Genomic DNA, 17,951 nt, shown 5'->3' on the forward strand with positions numbered 1-17,951 from the left:
TGGAAATGAATCGCTCAATACCTATTTTTCCGAATAAATGAGAGAAACACACAAAAAAGAGTGACAATGATAGAGGATGGATGAGGACAGAGAGGAGGTAACGAGAAACACAGAAAGAATGGATTCCCTGCCAGAAGTGACAGGCATGTGTTATAAAGAGCATGAATACAGATCAGGCCTCTCAATCTGCTGGGTGTTTTGAAAGCAATGTCAGTATAATTATGCATGTTGTGGAAGAGCTGATGGTGCAGCGAGCAATTTAACATTTAGTGGATGATATTCCTTCATCATCATACAGTAGATTGGCCTTCCTCAACAATATAAACAGTCGTCTTTGGTTTTGTGTTTGCTTTAGTATTAATGTTAGATCGTAACATCGTTATCAGGGAAATACAAAAAGGATAACTGTTTCATTAAACAAGTAAATTAACAAGCCTCGAGTAAAGTATTTGTTCATGTGAGTGATCTGTGTATTTGCCCAAGTAACACACAGATAAAGCCTGTGTTCAGCTATCTTCAGTGAGTTGAAATGTGACAGACTGAACTGTAATATGTAAAGCCGACATAATTCCACTTTCAACTTGACAGGTTCACCTGTTTGGTATAATACATTTTCTGTAATCTCAATGCTCTATAATCTCACGGTGTGAGAGTGTAAGAGCATGTGTGTTTTTCTTAGCTTGAATTGTGTGTTTTCCGCATGCATATTTGTATGTGTATGTGTATGTATGTGTATGTATAAATGAGGGAGTGGAAGGTTGTGGTGTTTGCATGAGTGAGGGTGTGTGTGTGTGTGTGTGTGTGTGTGTGGTTGTGTGGGTGTGTGTGTGGGGATCTGGTTTAAATGCATGTTCGCTCCCATTCACACTGTTTACTCTAGGTTGCAATTTCAGGTCAGGGTTAGATTTATTGCTGTTAAGTATAGTGTGACAACAACTAATTACAATACTGACTACATGATTTTACAGAAGAGTTGTAATTACAGCACTCGCTCCTATTGAAGCTGTATACTTTGAATATTCTGTTGCCAGGTGCTGACTCTTTAACAACATATCAAATCCACCAATTTACTCTTCTCTGTCTTTCATTTGCTATAAAGTGATGAAATGTTGGTTTAAGACACTGGCGTCTCCCACAGATTTTTGTAATTTAAAAGGCCTAGAAGGGCTTATAGTAAGATCCGTTTGGAACCAAATTAAAAAGTTTCTTGAATATTTTACATATAAATGCTAAGCACAAAATAATAATAACTGATACAAAATTTAGTGCTTGGTAAACACCACTATGAGAAAATTATGGTCTGTTATGGGTTGCTTTCACTTCTTTATCCAAGTGAGCAAGTAAGTTTTGTCAGTCCCATCAAAAAAACAAAACAAAACAAAACAAAAAAATGCATTAAAAATGGACAAAAAAAACTAGATGATGCTTTCTAGATGCAAATTAGAATAATTTATTTCATATTCAAAAGGTGAAAAGGTGTGAAAAAAAATGTGAGCAGTTTTAGTCATTAGTTATTATAAGCTGTTATGAGGCTAAATTGTTAAACCAAATCCTGTCCTCATGCAAAGCATTTAGAGACTGTAAATGTCTATTGTACTTATACAAATGTCTATTCAAAAGTACTCTTTTAATCTTAACCTGTGCGTTGGTCAGGTGGTGTTTCCTCGGGTGGCCAGAGTTTGTAAGAATGACTGGGGCGGCTCGCCTCGTGTCCTGGAGAAGCAGTGGACTTCATTTCTCAAGTCTCGACTGAACTGCTCTATCCCTGGTGACTCCCACTTCTACTTCAACATCCTGCAGGCCGTGACAGATGTCATTCACATCAATGGGAGGGATGTAGTGATGGCAACCTTCTCCACACCTTACAACAGGTACGCTGAAGAATTAGCAACAGATAGAGGTGATTTGTGGAGGTCATTCATTTTATTTAGTCATCCATCTTCTTTTCCTCTCACCTCTTCTGAGTTCATGGGTGTCAACAACTGTTTTGCAATTTCCATTTATTAACCCAATTATCTTTCTCAGCTTGAAATACTTTGAAAATGCCCCCAGTTCATCAACATTATGACAGTCTGACCTTTATTAATGCTAGAGACGTGTGCCACTGCTGTTCCTCTTGGCGACTTGTAATCTAGAGGCTACAGGGTCAACATCTTCTGTCAAAACAGTTTTACTGCCCTTTTGACATGCAGGTGCTTAATCTTATTTTTCTTCTTACAATTCATATTCAGAAGCGCTTTCATATTCAGTGGCAGGAAGAGTTGTTATCTAAATTGAAAATTGCCACAAAGCCATAGCGCTTGGCTGATAGCTTGCACATATTGTAATTTTCCATTTTATGGCTGCTTTTTAGCAGATAAGACAATTGCTTGTGACAATGCAATTGAGCATGGTTAATGGACATTAAAACCCAATGAAGCATAGCCTCTGAAAATTTCTATAAGCGCTAGTTTTGATCCTGGCATTAATTTTCCATTTCATAGTCGGAGGATGAAATTAGAGGGAGCAAATTCAGACTGCAGGCAGCACTCAGAGATTGTGTCATGTAAATGTCTGTCTGGGTGTCTGGCTGGGTTGCTGCCTGGTCAAGTCACTTGCTTACTGGTTGGCTCGCTCACCATTTATCTGCCTTGTTAGCAGCCTGGTATAAACAGACATATGACTGTCTAACTTTCTGTATATATCCAATGCAGAGGGTAATTACTATAATTTCGCAGCTAAGGCGAGAATTAACAGCTCTCTGACCCTGCTCTCTATAATACTGCCCTTGTGTATGCTGTCTCCCCAATGTCTACATGATGAGTTTAACCCATGATGCAACAGCCAGAAAATCCAACCAGCATAAGAGAGAGAAAGACGTCTCACTTTAATAGAAAGTCTGATAGAGAATAAACAATTCCTAGTTTTTATTTCTGAGTGCAGATGGTTGAAAAATAGAAAAAGTGACTCAGCAAACAGCTATGCATTGATTCCACTCAGACAGAGAGAAGCCAGTGGCTCCATTGCTATCACAAGACGGGTTTTTTCCCCTTAAATGAATAGCAATAATAAGATAATCTGTTGTCCATATTTTTTGCCCAACAGTGTACTTGTGATGAACTTCGTCTCAAGGCTTTTGGGGAAACCCAGTCTCAGAGGAGAAGGTTAGGGAATGTGTTTCCTCATGGGACTTGGCAGGCACATGTAACTGATAGGCTACTCTATTTAATAACACTATGCAATATATAGCCTACACTAATCTGTAATACAGGAACTAGAATAATTGCCAATGATCCATGTAGAGGACTGGAACATTAAGAAACATGGTCTTGTATTGAAGTGCAGAGCTGTTATTATAGGTATGATAAGGAAAAATGTTATTTCATTCTTACACAACCCTGTTTAGCTACTTGGTTTACATATTTGGACAAGCAAGCTTGTTTTATTGTTTGTGTTTTAAAACTGTATGTTTCACTTGTAATGTTACAAAAGATAAGGTTTATGGGATGAAGACAAACTGCTGTGCTTTGGCTAGTGTAACTCTATTTCAGATAATAAGTTTGGCTTGGGGTACTATAAACTTTCCCAAATCCAATAAAGAGCAGGAGAGAGCTTCTAAGGTTAGCTAGCCCCCCAGCCTATGATCACAACCTGAAGGCCAATATCAACACCTGTAGATATCTTCTATCATACAGGATTTACACCACACGATTGCAACAATACTTTCCTGGGCCAGGAGCAACAAAATTAACACATTAGCCTACAATGGCACATACAGCCCCACTTCCACCAATACAGTTCTATGATTCAGATTCTTCCATCAATCACACACATACACACACACACACACAAACACACACACACAAACACACACACACACACACACACACACACACACACACACACACACACACACACACACACACAAACACACACACACACACACAATGATCGATTCATACTGCTCTGCATAGATAGACCTATAATAAATAATAATATATGTAACATGTATCATACAGGATTTCCACCATATCACACATCCTGGCATAGAGACACAATGATACAATAGCCTAATGTTTTCCAAAAACATCCACTGTCAACTACTTCTCATTGTATAAACACAACACCTTGGAGACAAGAATAAATACCTTAAATTAGGATCGTCCAAAATGTGTGAATAATATGAGATTTACTCCGTTTTTAAGGCTTAAACAGGATATAAACAAGCAGGCAGACCTTATTATGTGAGTAGTCTGATTAATAAATGTATTATTTGATTTTGAAACAGTAGCCTTAGGGCTTGTGTCCTGTCCATATACCGTTTCAAAAAATGGTATATGGACAGGACACAAGCCCTGGGCGCTGGGATGAACCTGAAGCGCTTGTGCAGTGAGAGAGAAAAACCTCTCGCCGCACAAGTGCTTCATCCCAGTGCTTCCCAGAGCCCTGCCATCACTTTTCTGCCAGAAAAAAAACACTATATGGAAACAAGCCCTTATGTTGTTGTTATTTAGCCTCGCGGTTAAAATTAATTTTATTTTATGAAAAAAATTGCCCCATTTATCTTGGTGCCTGGCCTGAATAATTTTAACAGTTAGGTAAAAGTATGGTTGAAATAGGTAAAAAGTAATAGATAAATTGTGGGCCTGCTAAACTGGTAACCTTCCCGCCAACGGGTCTCTGCCATCCGCATCGGTTTCGGGCTCAAGTGGAGATGAGGGTGGGGCAGTTGAACAGGTGGATCTGGCAGTTGCAGGGCTCTGGTTCTCTGCCTCAGTTTCATGCTCAGCTGAACTAGTAGTGGCTGCTGCCATGTTACTGTCCTCCTCCTCTTCGCTGTCAGCATCGTCCTCTCCAGGCTCTTTGCTTGCAAGCTGACTTTTGAAAAAAGTGTAGATAGACGACATGTTTTTCTGAAGTTCAGTGTCTCTGATATCCTTTTCTTTTTTTGTCTTTCTCTTTGCTGCTCCACTGCTCTACCATTTATTATCCATGATGTTTGAAGCGTCTTTCACAGCTGGCCAGCCGGCCTTGCTGCTAAATTCCCACGGTCACCACCTGACCTGACCTGACTCATTATCATCATCATCATGATACAGACACAGCCAGCAAACCAATCATAATATATTTTTTTTCTTATTTGCAAATAAAGTAATTTATTTGATTAGATTTCAAAAAAACAAAAAAAGCAAAGCCAGGATGAGGCCACAGTTGGTGGGGGTTTGGAGGCCCCCGGGCACCGGCCCAATCGGCCCGGTGGATAATCCGTGCTTGCACTCTGATATAGTAGTAGCCTATCAAGACCCAGCTTCTGAGTCTGTCTGGTGCTTTCTAAGGTTGTAACCTGTAACCACACAAAATAATGTAGTGTGAAAAACTCCTTGGAAGTAATGCCAGGTTACTACTCTACTAGTTAGTTGGACATGGTAGATTTTGCAGTGTACTTTAAAAGCCAACAAACACACTATGTAGTCCATTTCTTACAGTTTTGATGTTGTAATTTTGGTTTTGGGAAGGCTAATAAAAGACATGACCCTGCACACTCTTTATATACAGAAAATTGCTGAGCTTTTCAGGCCTTACGTGCCTAGTTATGGTTGCTAAACTATGATTGCTATGACAGTAACTCTTTGTGGGAGCAATTTAGGGAACAGTCAATTGGCCAGTTTGAATGACTCATTTAAAGAAATGGAGGAAACAACAAAGTTGTATCCATAAAATACATCTTGTTTTATAACACGGATGTTTTCTGGCAATTGTCACAACATTTCAAATTTGATTATATCACCCAGTGTAAACATGCCACAGCTAAAACGAGTCATCCTCGAGGGATTTTACCCCTCCGGAAGGAGATTGTAAATCTATTTTTCTGTCTCCTGGTGATAGACCAGACTTGGCAAGGTGTTTCTTTGATATGTTCAGTCGAGAGGTTGTTTATGTGATTATTTTTGTGTTTGTGTCGTGGCAGCATCCCAGGCTCAGCGGTGTGTGCCTATGACATGGCGGAGGTGGCCAACACGTTCACAGGGCGTTTCAAAGAGCAGAAATCCCCCGACTCCACTTGGACGCCTTTTCCTGAAGAGAAGGTTCCCAAGCCAAGGTACAACAGCAGTTAATTAACCAGTGCACACACACACACACACACACACACAAATACACGTTTACGCTAACACACACACACTCACAAACACATGGGATTTAACACAGTCGCACACACATACAATATATTTAGTCACACAGTCTCTCTTCCTCTCTTTCTTCTCACATTCCCTCTTTCTTTGTCTCTGTCTGTCTCTCTCTCTCTCTCTCACACACACACACACTCATATTTATTCATTATCTAGAAAAGGTTATATACATGGCCCCCTAATCCATGCATAAGACTTGAAGAACAATATCACCACATTTTTTACTCATGCAGCACCATTTTCCAATACAGTACATTGCCACTCTTTTTAGTCGGGGATTACAATATCACGTTGCGTCACACACACGACACACCACCTCTCCTCACCGTTCCACCCCTAACCCATTACCTCACCTCTCCACCACACACAGCTGCATCAAAGAAGGGCTCAGTATCAACAAATGAAGCATGAGATCATTTTACAGATGGCTGGCTAATTCCACAAATGCACCAGCCTGATCAATCTCCCCTCTATTGCTTGCTAATTAGTGCGCTAAGAGCTGCTCTCCTCTCCTCCGGAAAAAAAAAAACAGATTTACTACAAAGATCTGGGCCACGATAATTGTTAGTACCCCGTGTGTGTGTGCGTGCCTGCATGTGTGTGTGTGTGTGTGTGTGTGTGTGTTCCCATATGGGTGAGGAGGCGGTTCCTCACCAACAGAGAGCCTGTACAGTACTCTTTGTGCATGCATTATGTGAATGAGTGTATATGTGTGACTTTACCCACTTCCCTCAATTAGCATGTAATTACTTGTTTATGTTCAACAAGGTCAGACATTGCAGAGATCAGATACACCCAGCGTTGTTTTTGCTGTGATTGATGTGATTGATTTCATTTCCATCTTCTGGTGCGTTTCAGACTTTTTATCTGCAAGCAAACAGACGGAGAGTTGTAACAATGCCACCTAAGTCTGCCCCTGCAGCAGACTGTTCCTCCATGTGCTAGACTCTCTCTGACTCATTTAGAGATTCTGTGTTTAAGAGATGTCTGTTTCTGTTCTGGTCTCCATATGTCCAGTCAGACATAAATGTAGCTATACAGCAACAGAAATGTTACAGCACTGCCTTCTTTTCCAATGACAAGTGGTTCAGCAGATGCTGCCCCCTACTCTAACAACATCAATTTGGAGGTCAGTTTAACACTAGCAGCAGATAAGTGGAACTCATCTATCAAAAGGAATTTCATTTCAGGCTAAAATAGTGTACCATGAGTGGTTTAAAAAAAATTCAAATATGTTTGGACTATAGTTTTCTTGCTGAAGCACCTCACTTTCTTCAGCACTTTCATAAAAGCTCTTTGAAATTGTGTCCTTTTCCTGTGTAGACATGATGGGTATATGAATGCACAGAAAGGCTGAATGATTTTTCTTCATTATTTGATTTCCTTAGTATTCGTACCTGCAGATCACTACTTTTAAAAATTGCAAAAACGATGGTTTTCATGGGAAGATGAATTGACATGTTTCATGAGAGCACATATATATATATATATATATATATATATACAGTATTTTTGAGTGAGTGATGAAGTTACACCATTGATCGGCCAGCCCAGTATTGGGAGTTTCCCCATGGGGCGTTGCTCTTTCAAAATGAATCAGTGCAAGATGTTGGAAGTGGAGGACAGCGGCGCAACGCAGAGTGGCTGTGTTTCCTGGTGCGTTTGGATTTTATGACTGAACTAATACCAGGACACAAGCTTTTTATTTCTCTGACGTTTTCACATCACAAATGTTAATGAACAACAGTGTTAAAACACGAGTCTTGTAGCTGTTTTATCAGTTTATTGTGGGGCTGCTGCTTTGCAGGTTCTCTTGATTTGACTGTAACTGCGGTAACTGGGTGAAGATAAGCCTCCTGAATTTGCACCCAAAATGCTGTCAAAACTTTCATTTACAATTTCCACCGCAACCATTGACAAGGAAAGAGGCGCATAAAGGCATGAGAGAGAGAGTGCAGCGAGTTAAAGCACCCCAAATAACAATCACTCTGACAAAACACTTCATGCAGAGTGAAAAACAATAGATATGAAAGTATATTAGTCATATACTAGGCTTTGACCTAGTATATGACTAGAGTTTTGTTTAGGGTTTGGTCTTTACATGTTGACAGTGTCAGACATTCAGTGTCCAGCTGGCTAATATTTCTAGGACCTGGTGAGGATTATGTGGTGTGGCAGAGTATCAAAGACCATGCAGTAAAGGGGTTTTACAAGCTCTCAGAGGTGAGATGCCTGCAAAGGGGATATGCTATCAAAAGCAGTTTCTCTTTTACAAGCAGCTCACCAACTCCCTGTAAAAGGATCAGATAGATAAAATGTCTTAGTGCTCTACCCTGAGTCCAAAGAAAAGAAGACATCTTGAGACCTCTGCTCTGGTCAAAGCCCCCTGGAATGAGAGTTTAGTAATTTAAGTCTACACTCTCATTGATTTTAGGGAAGTAGAACTTTCTGCCTTCTTTTGGAGTTCTGGCCATGAAAATGAAAAATGCTCATTCCCCCTATAGTCAATGTGGCAGTATTTCTTTTGTACTTTTTGTTCCATCTAATTTTTCCTTCATCCACTCACCATTTTTCCTCTCCTTTCCCTCTCCCACCATCCAACTTCCTCCTCCTCCACTCCATTCACAGGCCTGGCAACTGTGCCGGCACTCCATCCATGGAGAGGTACAAGGTGTCCAATGAGTTCCCCGATGACACACTCAACTTCATCAAGATGCATCCTCTGATGGACGAGGCCGTGCCCTCCATTGCTAACAGGCCCTGGTTCCTCAAGACCATGGTTCGGTAAGTATTACACACTCCAAAGGCCGTTGTCATCAGAAGTCTATGAGGCTCTTCAACCCAGGACAATAATTACGTGAAGTGCTGCTCTGAGAGTCAGGCTCATTAAAACACAGTAGTACTCCACCACAAACCAGCCGGTGACCTATTTTCGCTGTAGTAGAGGAAACAGTGATCTGCACTATACTATCATTCTCCCAGAGTGACCACGTAGTAATGTGATGAAGACAGAGTACTCAATTTGAATTTGCTTTGATATTTTTAGTGTTAGTTGTGTGAGAAGTTCATATTTACACTTAAAAGCCATTATTAAGAGGCGGATTTCAACTGTGTTCTCCGTTGCAAATTGCTTGTTTAAATCCCTTTGAAGATATTTCTATGAGAGGACACTGGAGTAAAAAGTTGAGGGGTTTTTTTGTGCTGTGGTTAGCTTTTCTCCAGAGTTTCTGGAGTTGAGCCCATTTCCCAAAAGCCAGTGCACTGTGGTTGATGCTGTTTGATCATAAAGGTCTCTCTGACTTTTAGCTGCACTCATGGGTGTACTGTAGTTTGGGTATGGACTGTAGGGACATGTCCCTACTAATGTCAAGGTGTTGCTGAATTCTCCCTACCAATATTTTTACCAATTTCAAACAATCTTGCCATTTTAACTCCACATTATGTTACCAGTAAGATCTCTGCAGAGTTGCCAGGTTTGTGTGTTTTCTGCAAAAAAGTAGGTTATTATGATAAAGAGTGGAAGAGGGGGATACTTGACTTGATTATCTGGCAACCCTTTACTCCAAGCTGTATTACGCATTGCTGACTAGCTGCAGCCCAGCAGACACCTGGTAGTAGTAGAGTCTGTGCTGGACAATAGTGAATTTGAAGCAGTTAATAGTTACTCATAGCTTAAATGTTTTAAACATAACAAAATTGAAAACATCTTCACTGGACAAAACTAACATCATAGTTAAATGTCAGGTGTTAGGTGTTGATAGCTGATTTATGATTCTTGCTCAGACATGTCATTAAAAAACTATTACTGTAGGTGAAAATTGCTCCCAAAAGCAATTTAAGACTTCAGGTCCTTTTTAAAGAAGAACTGGAGTGTAAGTAACAGCCAGGCTTAGCTAAAAGAATGTTCTGTAATCAATGATTAATATTCTTTGACATTATCAGGAGAAATATTTATATAACCCCATCCCTCCCTGTTCAAAGAGTGGATGCGTTATTATTGCATATGAATCATTACAACACGGTGAGCTCTGATGTTGCAGAGACACAGATGGGTGAGCTGCAGCCCTTCAGGTGAGCTCTGATGAGATCTAGCCATAAGTTCAGGAGTTGAATGAAAAATAACAAGTAGAATTTTCTGAGATGATTCAAAGATATCAATCAGCAAACTGAAAGATTACATTACCTGCAGGTACATTATTTTCTTGTAGCAATTATTGTGGAAAATCTATCATATGTCAATTTTAAATATTGCCTGTTTCAGGCAAGTTATATCAGTATATGTGTGTGAAAGAGAAAAGAGAGATAGAGAGCATGTGCACATACACTACTGTTTATTTTGGGCATTTTATAAAAATAAAAAAAAAAGTCCCTACCAAAGTTAAAACCAACTCTACGCCCTACGCAGACATTTCCCGCCAGCCTGTATGGGAATACGACAGCACACCACCATCTCATCAGCAAGGCAAGACTAGCTGACAGAGCATTTGGTAAAAAGTAAAAAAATCTTGTCTAGTTTTTCATTTGGACCTGATTCTGAATTGCAGCTACTCAAGACTTAAGGTTAAAACTACATGCCAGGCCTTTGACAAGCCTCAGTGGTGGTAACATCACTTAAAAGATGAGTTACATTAAAAATTCTTCATAGGTTTTACAAATGATTTGCATCGTATCACATATTGCTGGTACTTTGCTGAGGTCTGACCTACATACTATGCTGGCTTAGTCAGAATATGCTCAGAAACAGCTTTCATCAAGGTTATCTCTACAACCCTCTCTGTTCATGAATAACACAGCATTTCTGTCTTTACATAATCAGGAAATCAGATTATTTTATTTGAAATGACACCACAGCAAGCAGAGCCTTACGTACAAGTCAGAGGCAGTAGTTAAAAGCATTACGTAAGCTCAAAAAGCATCATGAAGGCATATTTGGAGGAAGGAGAGGCATTATGATACCTGTCACAATCTGTATGTGGAAAACTATTCTTGAGATGAAGTCAACTGGAAACCAAATCAGTAATAGGGTTTGATCCCTGTTACACCCTGGAGAGGACACCCCAATATCCAGCTGGAGCTTTTGCTGCAAATTTGGAAAAGCTTTTCTGTCTTGAGACTTGTGCTGTGGCAGGGATCTCAGCTGGCTGGGTACAATGAATCGAATGGAGGGGGGTAGGCACTCTGAAGAACCCCCTCTTGAGATTTTTATTATCCTGAATAGGAAAGACAGTGAATGTCTTAGTCCTTGAGATCGTATTATTTTGCTGAAATCAAATCCCATTGACACAGTCCTTGGAGCTCCTGTTATGCTTGAATAGATCAAAATCACATTGGACCTTGAGATTGCTGTTATTGTTGATTGGTTATAACCATTGCACAGAGCATTTTAAGAGATAACGAGAGAATGGGATAAGAGGATTTGGCCTTGTTTTGTAATGGATTCATGGTGTAAACTGTACTCTCTAGTAAGGCAAAATTTATATTCATCACACCCAAAATGAATTCTTTCTCTCTTTTTTTTTTTTTTTAAAAACATTTTTTAAACTAATGTGTACATTTTCATCTTCTTTTACATAGAGAACACTTGGTAAACCAATAATGAGGGTAAAAGTGCACTTTCTTGATTTCCAGATAAGCTCTCATATTTAATCTTTAATTCCCATCTCCTTCAATTAAAAAATCATGAAAACAAGCATTTGCATAATACACCTTGATGTGCAGATATGTACCTTTTTGATAACTTAGAGTTTCTTGGCCCTGGAACAAATTGAGAGATAGATACCAGAATCTGCGATGCTATGAAATCAGATGGTAAAAGGAAATAGCCTCAAGAGGTATTTATTAAAACCTGTTATTTGATCTGTCTGAGTTTTCCTTGTAACATCAACAATCACAGATCCCAAACGCATTGACTGGCAGCTGTCTAATTTGCTAACTTGAATCTGTTTGGTGTGTTTTATTTCTAATCATGAATTGAAAATTGAGTTTTATGCACATCCACCTGGTGCTGAGCCAAACTGTGAGATCAGCAGCTGTCAATTAGACAAGAAAGTAGAGCTCGCAACTGTTGTCTGCTGCTTTAGCAACTTTTTTGTAATGTTTTTCTTTTAGGAACCACCTGACATGCCTTATGGCAATCTGATTGAGTTTCTAATGAAATAACAATCAATTAATTAATGAGATTCAGGCTCTGTAATCTCCCCTGCTGTTCCTTATTCTCTTTTAGACTTCTGACGTGTGTGTTGGAAGGTACATCAATTGATTAATTGATTATATAATTATTTTTTTGGATATTGTATTCATCCTTTATTTTCTAGTTGGTAGTATCTGTCAGTACATATAAAAATAACCTCTCAACTCTTTGAATGTGGTTCAGTATAAAGAGTACTGAACTGGGATAGAGGTGAAAATTCAATCACTGCTGGTATTGCTCATCACCATCTGTTGCTGTTAATGGGTAAACTTGTTGCTGTGTTGGTGGGCAAACTGGTTAATTAATTGACTTATTGATTGGTTAATTGATTGTGCTTGGTATTCCCTATTCCAGGTATCGTCTGACGCGCATCATGGTGGACAATGAGGCGGGTCCCAATAAGAACCACACAGTGGTCTTCCTGGGATCGGAGAAAGGCATCATCCTCAAGTTCCTCGCCAAGATGAACAATGGCTTCCTCAATGATAGCCTCTTTCTGGAGGAGCTTAACGTCTACAACCCTGAAAAGTAGGTTGCTTTGGGTACATATGTGAACTGTATGTGGGTGAGAGATGGTGAGACACTGAGTCTGAATGTTTGGAATAGGGAAACACATGGATACTGTTGCTAAAAACGAAGGAGGGTCAGTTGTGTGACAGAGAGAGAGAGTGTGCGTGTGTGTGTGTGTTTTCATGTTTCCAACCATCCAACCATTTCCCAACTCAGCCAACCCACCAACCCACCAGCTCCATCAGTACCAGTCAGTTCCCCCGACCCCAGCTATACAGTGAGCCAGCCAGATGGCTACTCTATCATTTAAAAGAGTTTTATCAGGTTACACTTTGCCCAACCGCCTGCTACTAAATTAAAGACATAGACCCTAAGGCTCTGGATAACGTAGCGCTGTGGTTCCCAACCGCAGTGGAGCCCAGCTCCTCCAAAACCTTGGCTGATTAAAGGAAACACACATACACACACACACACACTCACTCACATTGAGGTCTGTGTTTGTCTTCAGGGCCAGCCTGGGATTTCTTGCTAATACATTACGCGGCTGTTGGTGCATGTATGGATGTGAGTGTGTGAGTGTGTGTATGTGTGTGTCCTCACGTTGGGTACGGTGGGGTGAGGGAGTTAAGCATTGTTGTGTATTTGGAGTAGAAGTGAATAAGGAAAAATCAGCCACAGTGTGACCCTGCCAAAGCAAATATTTATTTAAGGGGTAATGGATGAGGGGGAACGAATGGCAGCACAAACAGAGGTGAAGACCAGAGAGAAGAAGAGAAGGAAATAAGCAGAGTGGAGAATTTCTTATTGTATTAGACAGCTGAGCAGAAGAAGGGAAGGAGAGCGAGGACTTGATAGGAGGGCTTTCAAGGTTACCACTGTTTGTTATCCAACATGCTGTGGCCATGTGACGAACCGTATGGAGGGGATGAAGGGCAGGCCTTTGCCTTTTTTTGCCTCTCTCCTCTCTGTATCTCCCTCTTTGTTTCTCCCTGTCTCGCTATGGCTGGGGCCGAGCATTCGTCAGCTGCTGGCCATCTGGCTTTACTAGCGTACAGTAAGTGACTTTGCCCGCCTGCTTCCCTGCCTGGCTGGTTGGCTGGCTGGCTGGCTGGATCAGCGCAGGCCCGATTGTCGTGCATTACCCAGTGTATATGGACTCTAAGCCCTAATTGAGAATGTTAATGCGGCACCAGAGCACTGCGAAGGGGAGATTAAATCCCAGGAGCTGGATGGCGGGATGGAGCGAGGAAAGGATGGAGAGAAGGGATAGAAAGATGCTTGACACGCCCAAAGGGATTAGAGTGTGCTCCTATGGGGCCGAGTAGACAAAGAAGACTAGCAGGGATGGAGGAATGGAAGAATGGTGGAGTGGGGGGAGGAGAGGGTTTTGTCAGTGTTAGTGGGTTTTACAGTTTAGTGCGGTGTTATTGCTGACTGCTCACACTGCCCATCTGTCTGTTTATCTGTTGTATCTGTATCACCCCTATCTTTATCTCTCTTTATCTCCGACTCTGCTCCTGACCCCATGTTCTTGATTCCAGCATTATCTCTGCTCTCCCTGACCTCACAGTTTGTCTCTCTGCCGCATCTTAATCTTCCTCTTTTTTTTTATCTCTTTAGAAGAAAAGTCAAATTTCATTTTGCGACTTCTTGTGTCTCTCTTTAACAAACTTTTCACTAGACTTTGTCTCTAAATACCCAGACGGTTAAGTTGAAGACTAAGAATAATCCCTACTTATCCTCAACTGACGGCTTCTTTTTCTTGTCCTTGTTCCTTTAGATGCAGTATAGATGGTGTGGATGACAAGCGCATCATCGGCATGCAGATAGACAGCAAGAGTCACGCTCTGTGGGTTGCGTTTACCTCCTGTGTGGTTAAAGTGCCGTTGTCTCGCTGTGAAAGGCATGGAAGATGCAAGAAGTAAGTTTGATGCTTACAAAGTGATGAAAGGCAAAAACTATTCCAGCATACAATATGCTGCAGGACTGATGATGTTTTTGTGTTTCATCCAGATCCTGTATAGCCTCCAGAGACCCGTACTGTGGTTGGGTGTCAGAAGGAGCCTGCAGACAGGTGGTTGGCAACACCAAGTAAGTAAACACAATCATGGTCATGTTAACATGTTAATTCCTGGCATAGAGAAAGTTAGTAGGCTGACATTTGGTGCATTTCCAAAGCTTGGATGGGATGTCAGCTACGACTCCTAAAGAGTATTTCCATAAGAAACAATCAACCACTAAGCTTTAAGATCTGATTCACGCTCCTTTAACTGTGAGCTGAAGCTAAAGATTACACTTTATAGAAACCTGATGAAAACATTCAGCAGCTTCTGGGTGAATTCTGAATGAATTTGGCAACTATGGTGCAATGTCTTGTTCCGAAAATAGCATTTTAAATTTGTTACAGCTCTGCCTTGTGTCTCTTTGTGCTGGTTCATGGGTTCTGTAGAATTTTGAATCATCCAACATACCACACTAACAGGAATTCTTCAGAAACAAATCTGAAATAATAAAACAGATGGCCATCATATAAACATTTTGTATCATTGACTTAATTAGGAGACATGATGCTTCTTTGATGAGAACCATATTGGACGTCATTGAAAATAACTATGAAATGGAAATTTACAGTTGGAAAGAGTACTTACAGAAGCATCTCCTTCCACTCTCCACATTTTTTGACATAACCTCAGAAACTTTGACATTAGTTTTACAGTTTGTCACCTCTAAAATCATCGCTCAAGTCTCTTTGTCCCGCATGAAGCCTGCATTAATAACGAATGCTAACATAAAAAGCCTGTGTTCCAAGCAAGTTTTATAATACAGTATCTTACCTTCTTCGTCATGCCTGGTGGCATTTCTCTCTCGATTTGTCGTTTCTGTGATCTTTCTAATTTTATGGTGTGTAAGTGCAATTTCCTCCAGCTGAAAGGGCTATTGGAAGGATGAATGGAAGGAAAGTGTTGTTTGCCCCGGGCTTGGGGTTGGGTACGTGGGCTGGGGAACGCTCGATGGTCGCGGTAACTATAATTTGTGGCTGTAGCTATGACACAGAACCAGATTATGCTTTCTGAACGAACAGCATATGGAGTTTTGTGGTGGGAAAAAACATTTTACAGATGAAGTCATAACAAAAGGACCAGCACTCCAATGGCTATTTGACATTGAATGAATTTGATCCCCTTGCTGCAAAATGTTTGGCCTGTCATGCCAATACACCAAGGGCACACATACACACACACATACCCTCATGTACGCACAAAATTTGCAAAAAAAAACACACAAACGCTACCCATCCTTTTGTTATTCTGCAAAGCTGAGCCGGTGGACTGTTCTGATTGAGTTTCCACTTTGGAGCAGGAGCCGACACAGAGGTATTAAGAGGGCGGACGAACTTGCTCCTTTACTGTACAATATTTCTAAGTGAGGGAGAGTGGGGGATTAGTCCCGGTAGGATCTGTGGCTCTGCGGTGAGCTATTCAAAGCATTTGCCAGGCAGGACAGAAGGAGGAGAGAGTCAGAGGAATTTTTGTGTTAAATAAAAAAATCTTTCCTCATACAAACAGGTCCCTGACGAGAGCAGACTTCTTTTCCTTAACATCAGTCTCCCTCTCTTATTTTTTCTTTCCCTCATTAAAATGAAAACCCTGTTGCAGCACTATCTCTTCTCCTGTTTCCTAGTCTGTCAGTCTGTGTTTGTCTACCTAACCGCATAGCTATCTTCTTACCTGCGTATGCCCATCCCTGTTTGTGCATCTATTTTTATCCATCTTTCTTTTTCTATCTTTCCCCTGCCATACTCTTTCTCTCTTGCATGCCCCCCCCCCCTCCCCTTTCTTCTTCCATCTGGCCTCGGCGCTAGTGTGCCAGCTTTCCCATGTGGAGTTATGCCTCTTATACCTACTGCCTATAAACAGCTTGGACTCTGGTCTCCTGCAATATGGTCCACAGTCACCCCCCTGTTCATGCATATGATCCCATATGAGTCCGTATAGTTGTTATTATGTAAACTAGATACATGACTGTGAGTCTGTTTACAAATCAGCAGATTAACAATTATTTGTCAATTATTGAGCCATTGTCACAGCCACTGATCCTGACTCTTCTCTTAAGATTACACATAGACAAATATACAGCATAATCACCTAGTGAGCCCCTGATTATTGAAGTGTGAGTTTACTGCAGGTATTCCTTTGTAAATCAAAGCCTTGGATCAAAACGAAAGGCAGACTTTCAGGAAACATTATGCATACTTACTTTACACTGTATGTACAGTATATTAAGTCCCGGTTGCCCATTCACTTCTGATATGAATAATTTATGATATTATGCCTGACCTGCATTTCAGCAACCAAGTCCCCTCTGTGCAACCACACATCTCACATAATAATCACATCTGATGCAAGATAATATAAAAATGTGGCCCCTGGCTGCCTCCACTTATGTACAGTGCAGTTTGAATGTGATTTAAATATGCATAATGCGGTTGCAGAGGGATCTTAACCCTGAGCTGAACCGTCTGTAGTGTCACATTCTAACACATTGAACTTCTGTTGCTATAATGTAGCCACTTTGGGACCTGAACCCTTTAGCTGAGGGTTCACACTATGGATCATTTACTGTCACATGTACCAAATACACTGCATCTGTAGTGGGACTATTCATTGTTAAACTATCTTGAGACCAGTGGGATTTAAACGTGTAACCTTGTAAACTTCATTTCGACACAGTGTCATCACAGTCGATAATGTTATTATCAACCTATACTGGAAACCGTGACCTAAAGGTTGCCAATGTTTTGGTCATGTCAAAAAAAGCCAAATAACAGCAGGGTGGACCAGGGTGATGACGACAGCAGGGAAATCCGGTAGATACTAAGATGCATGGCATTTGTGCTTAGACAGGTTTAATTGTGCAACTCTGCTGCTCTGTTTTGTGATTATGACTGTGTCTGATAAGCAAATCAGATAAGCAGATTAAATGTACCCCCAGATATGAAAAGAGGATGCTGCTTTTGTTGTTGCTGTTTGCATGGCTGTTATTGTGTTTGCTTTTCAGGGGAAATACGTTATCGAGAGGGTCAA

General features: G+C 40.7%; 1 protein-coding gene across 2 annotated transcripts in view; it reads left to right on the forward strand.

The window, feature by feature from the left end:
• Positions 1–17,951, forward strand: part of sema6a (sema domain, transmembrane domain (TM), and cytoplasmic domain, (semaphorin) 6A) — a 105,940-nt gene that overhangs the window by 68,389 nt on the left and 19,600 nt on the right. For both annotated transcript variants that reach the window (XM_067613560.1, XM_067613566.1), the window contains exons 10-15: positions 1,654–1,871; positions 5,948–6,079; positions 8,796–8,951; positions 12,712–12,885; positions 14,648–14,788; positions 14,881–14,958. In XM_067613560.1, the coding sequence (XP_067469661.1) occupies positions 1,654–1,871; positions 5,948–6,079; positions 8,796–8,951; positions 12,712–12,885; positions 14,648–14,788; positions 14,881–14,958 (899 nt within the window). The remainder of the gene's footprint in view (positions 1–1,653; positions 1,872–5,947; positions 6,080–8,795; positions 8,952–12,711; positions 12,886–14,647; positions 14,789–14,880; positions 14,959–17,951) is intronic.

This window comes from Thunnus thynnus, chromosome 2 (assembly GCF_963924715.1).
Source record: "Thunnus thynnus chromosome 2, fThuThy2.1, whole genome shotgun sequence".
NCBI lineage: Eukaryota > Metazoa > Chordata > Actinopteri > Scombriformes > Scombridae > Thunnus > Thunnus thynnus.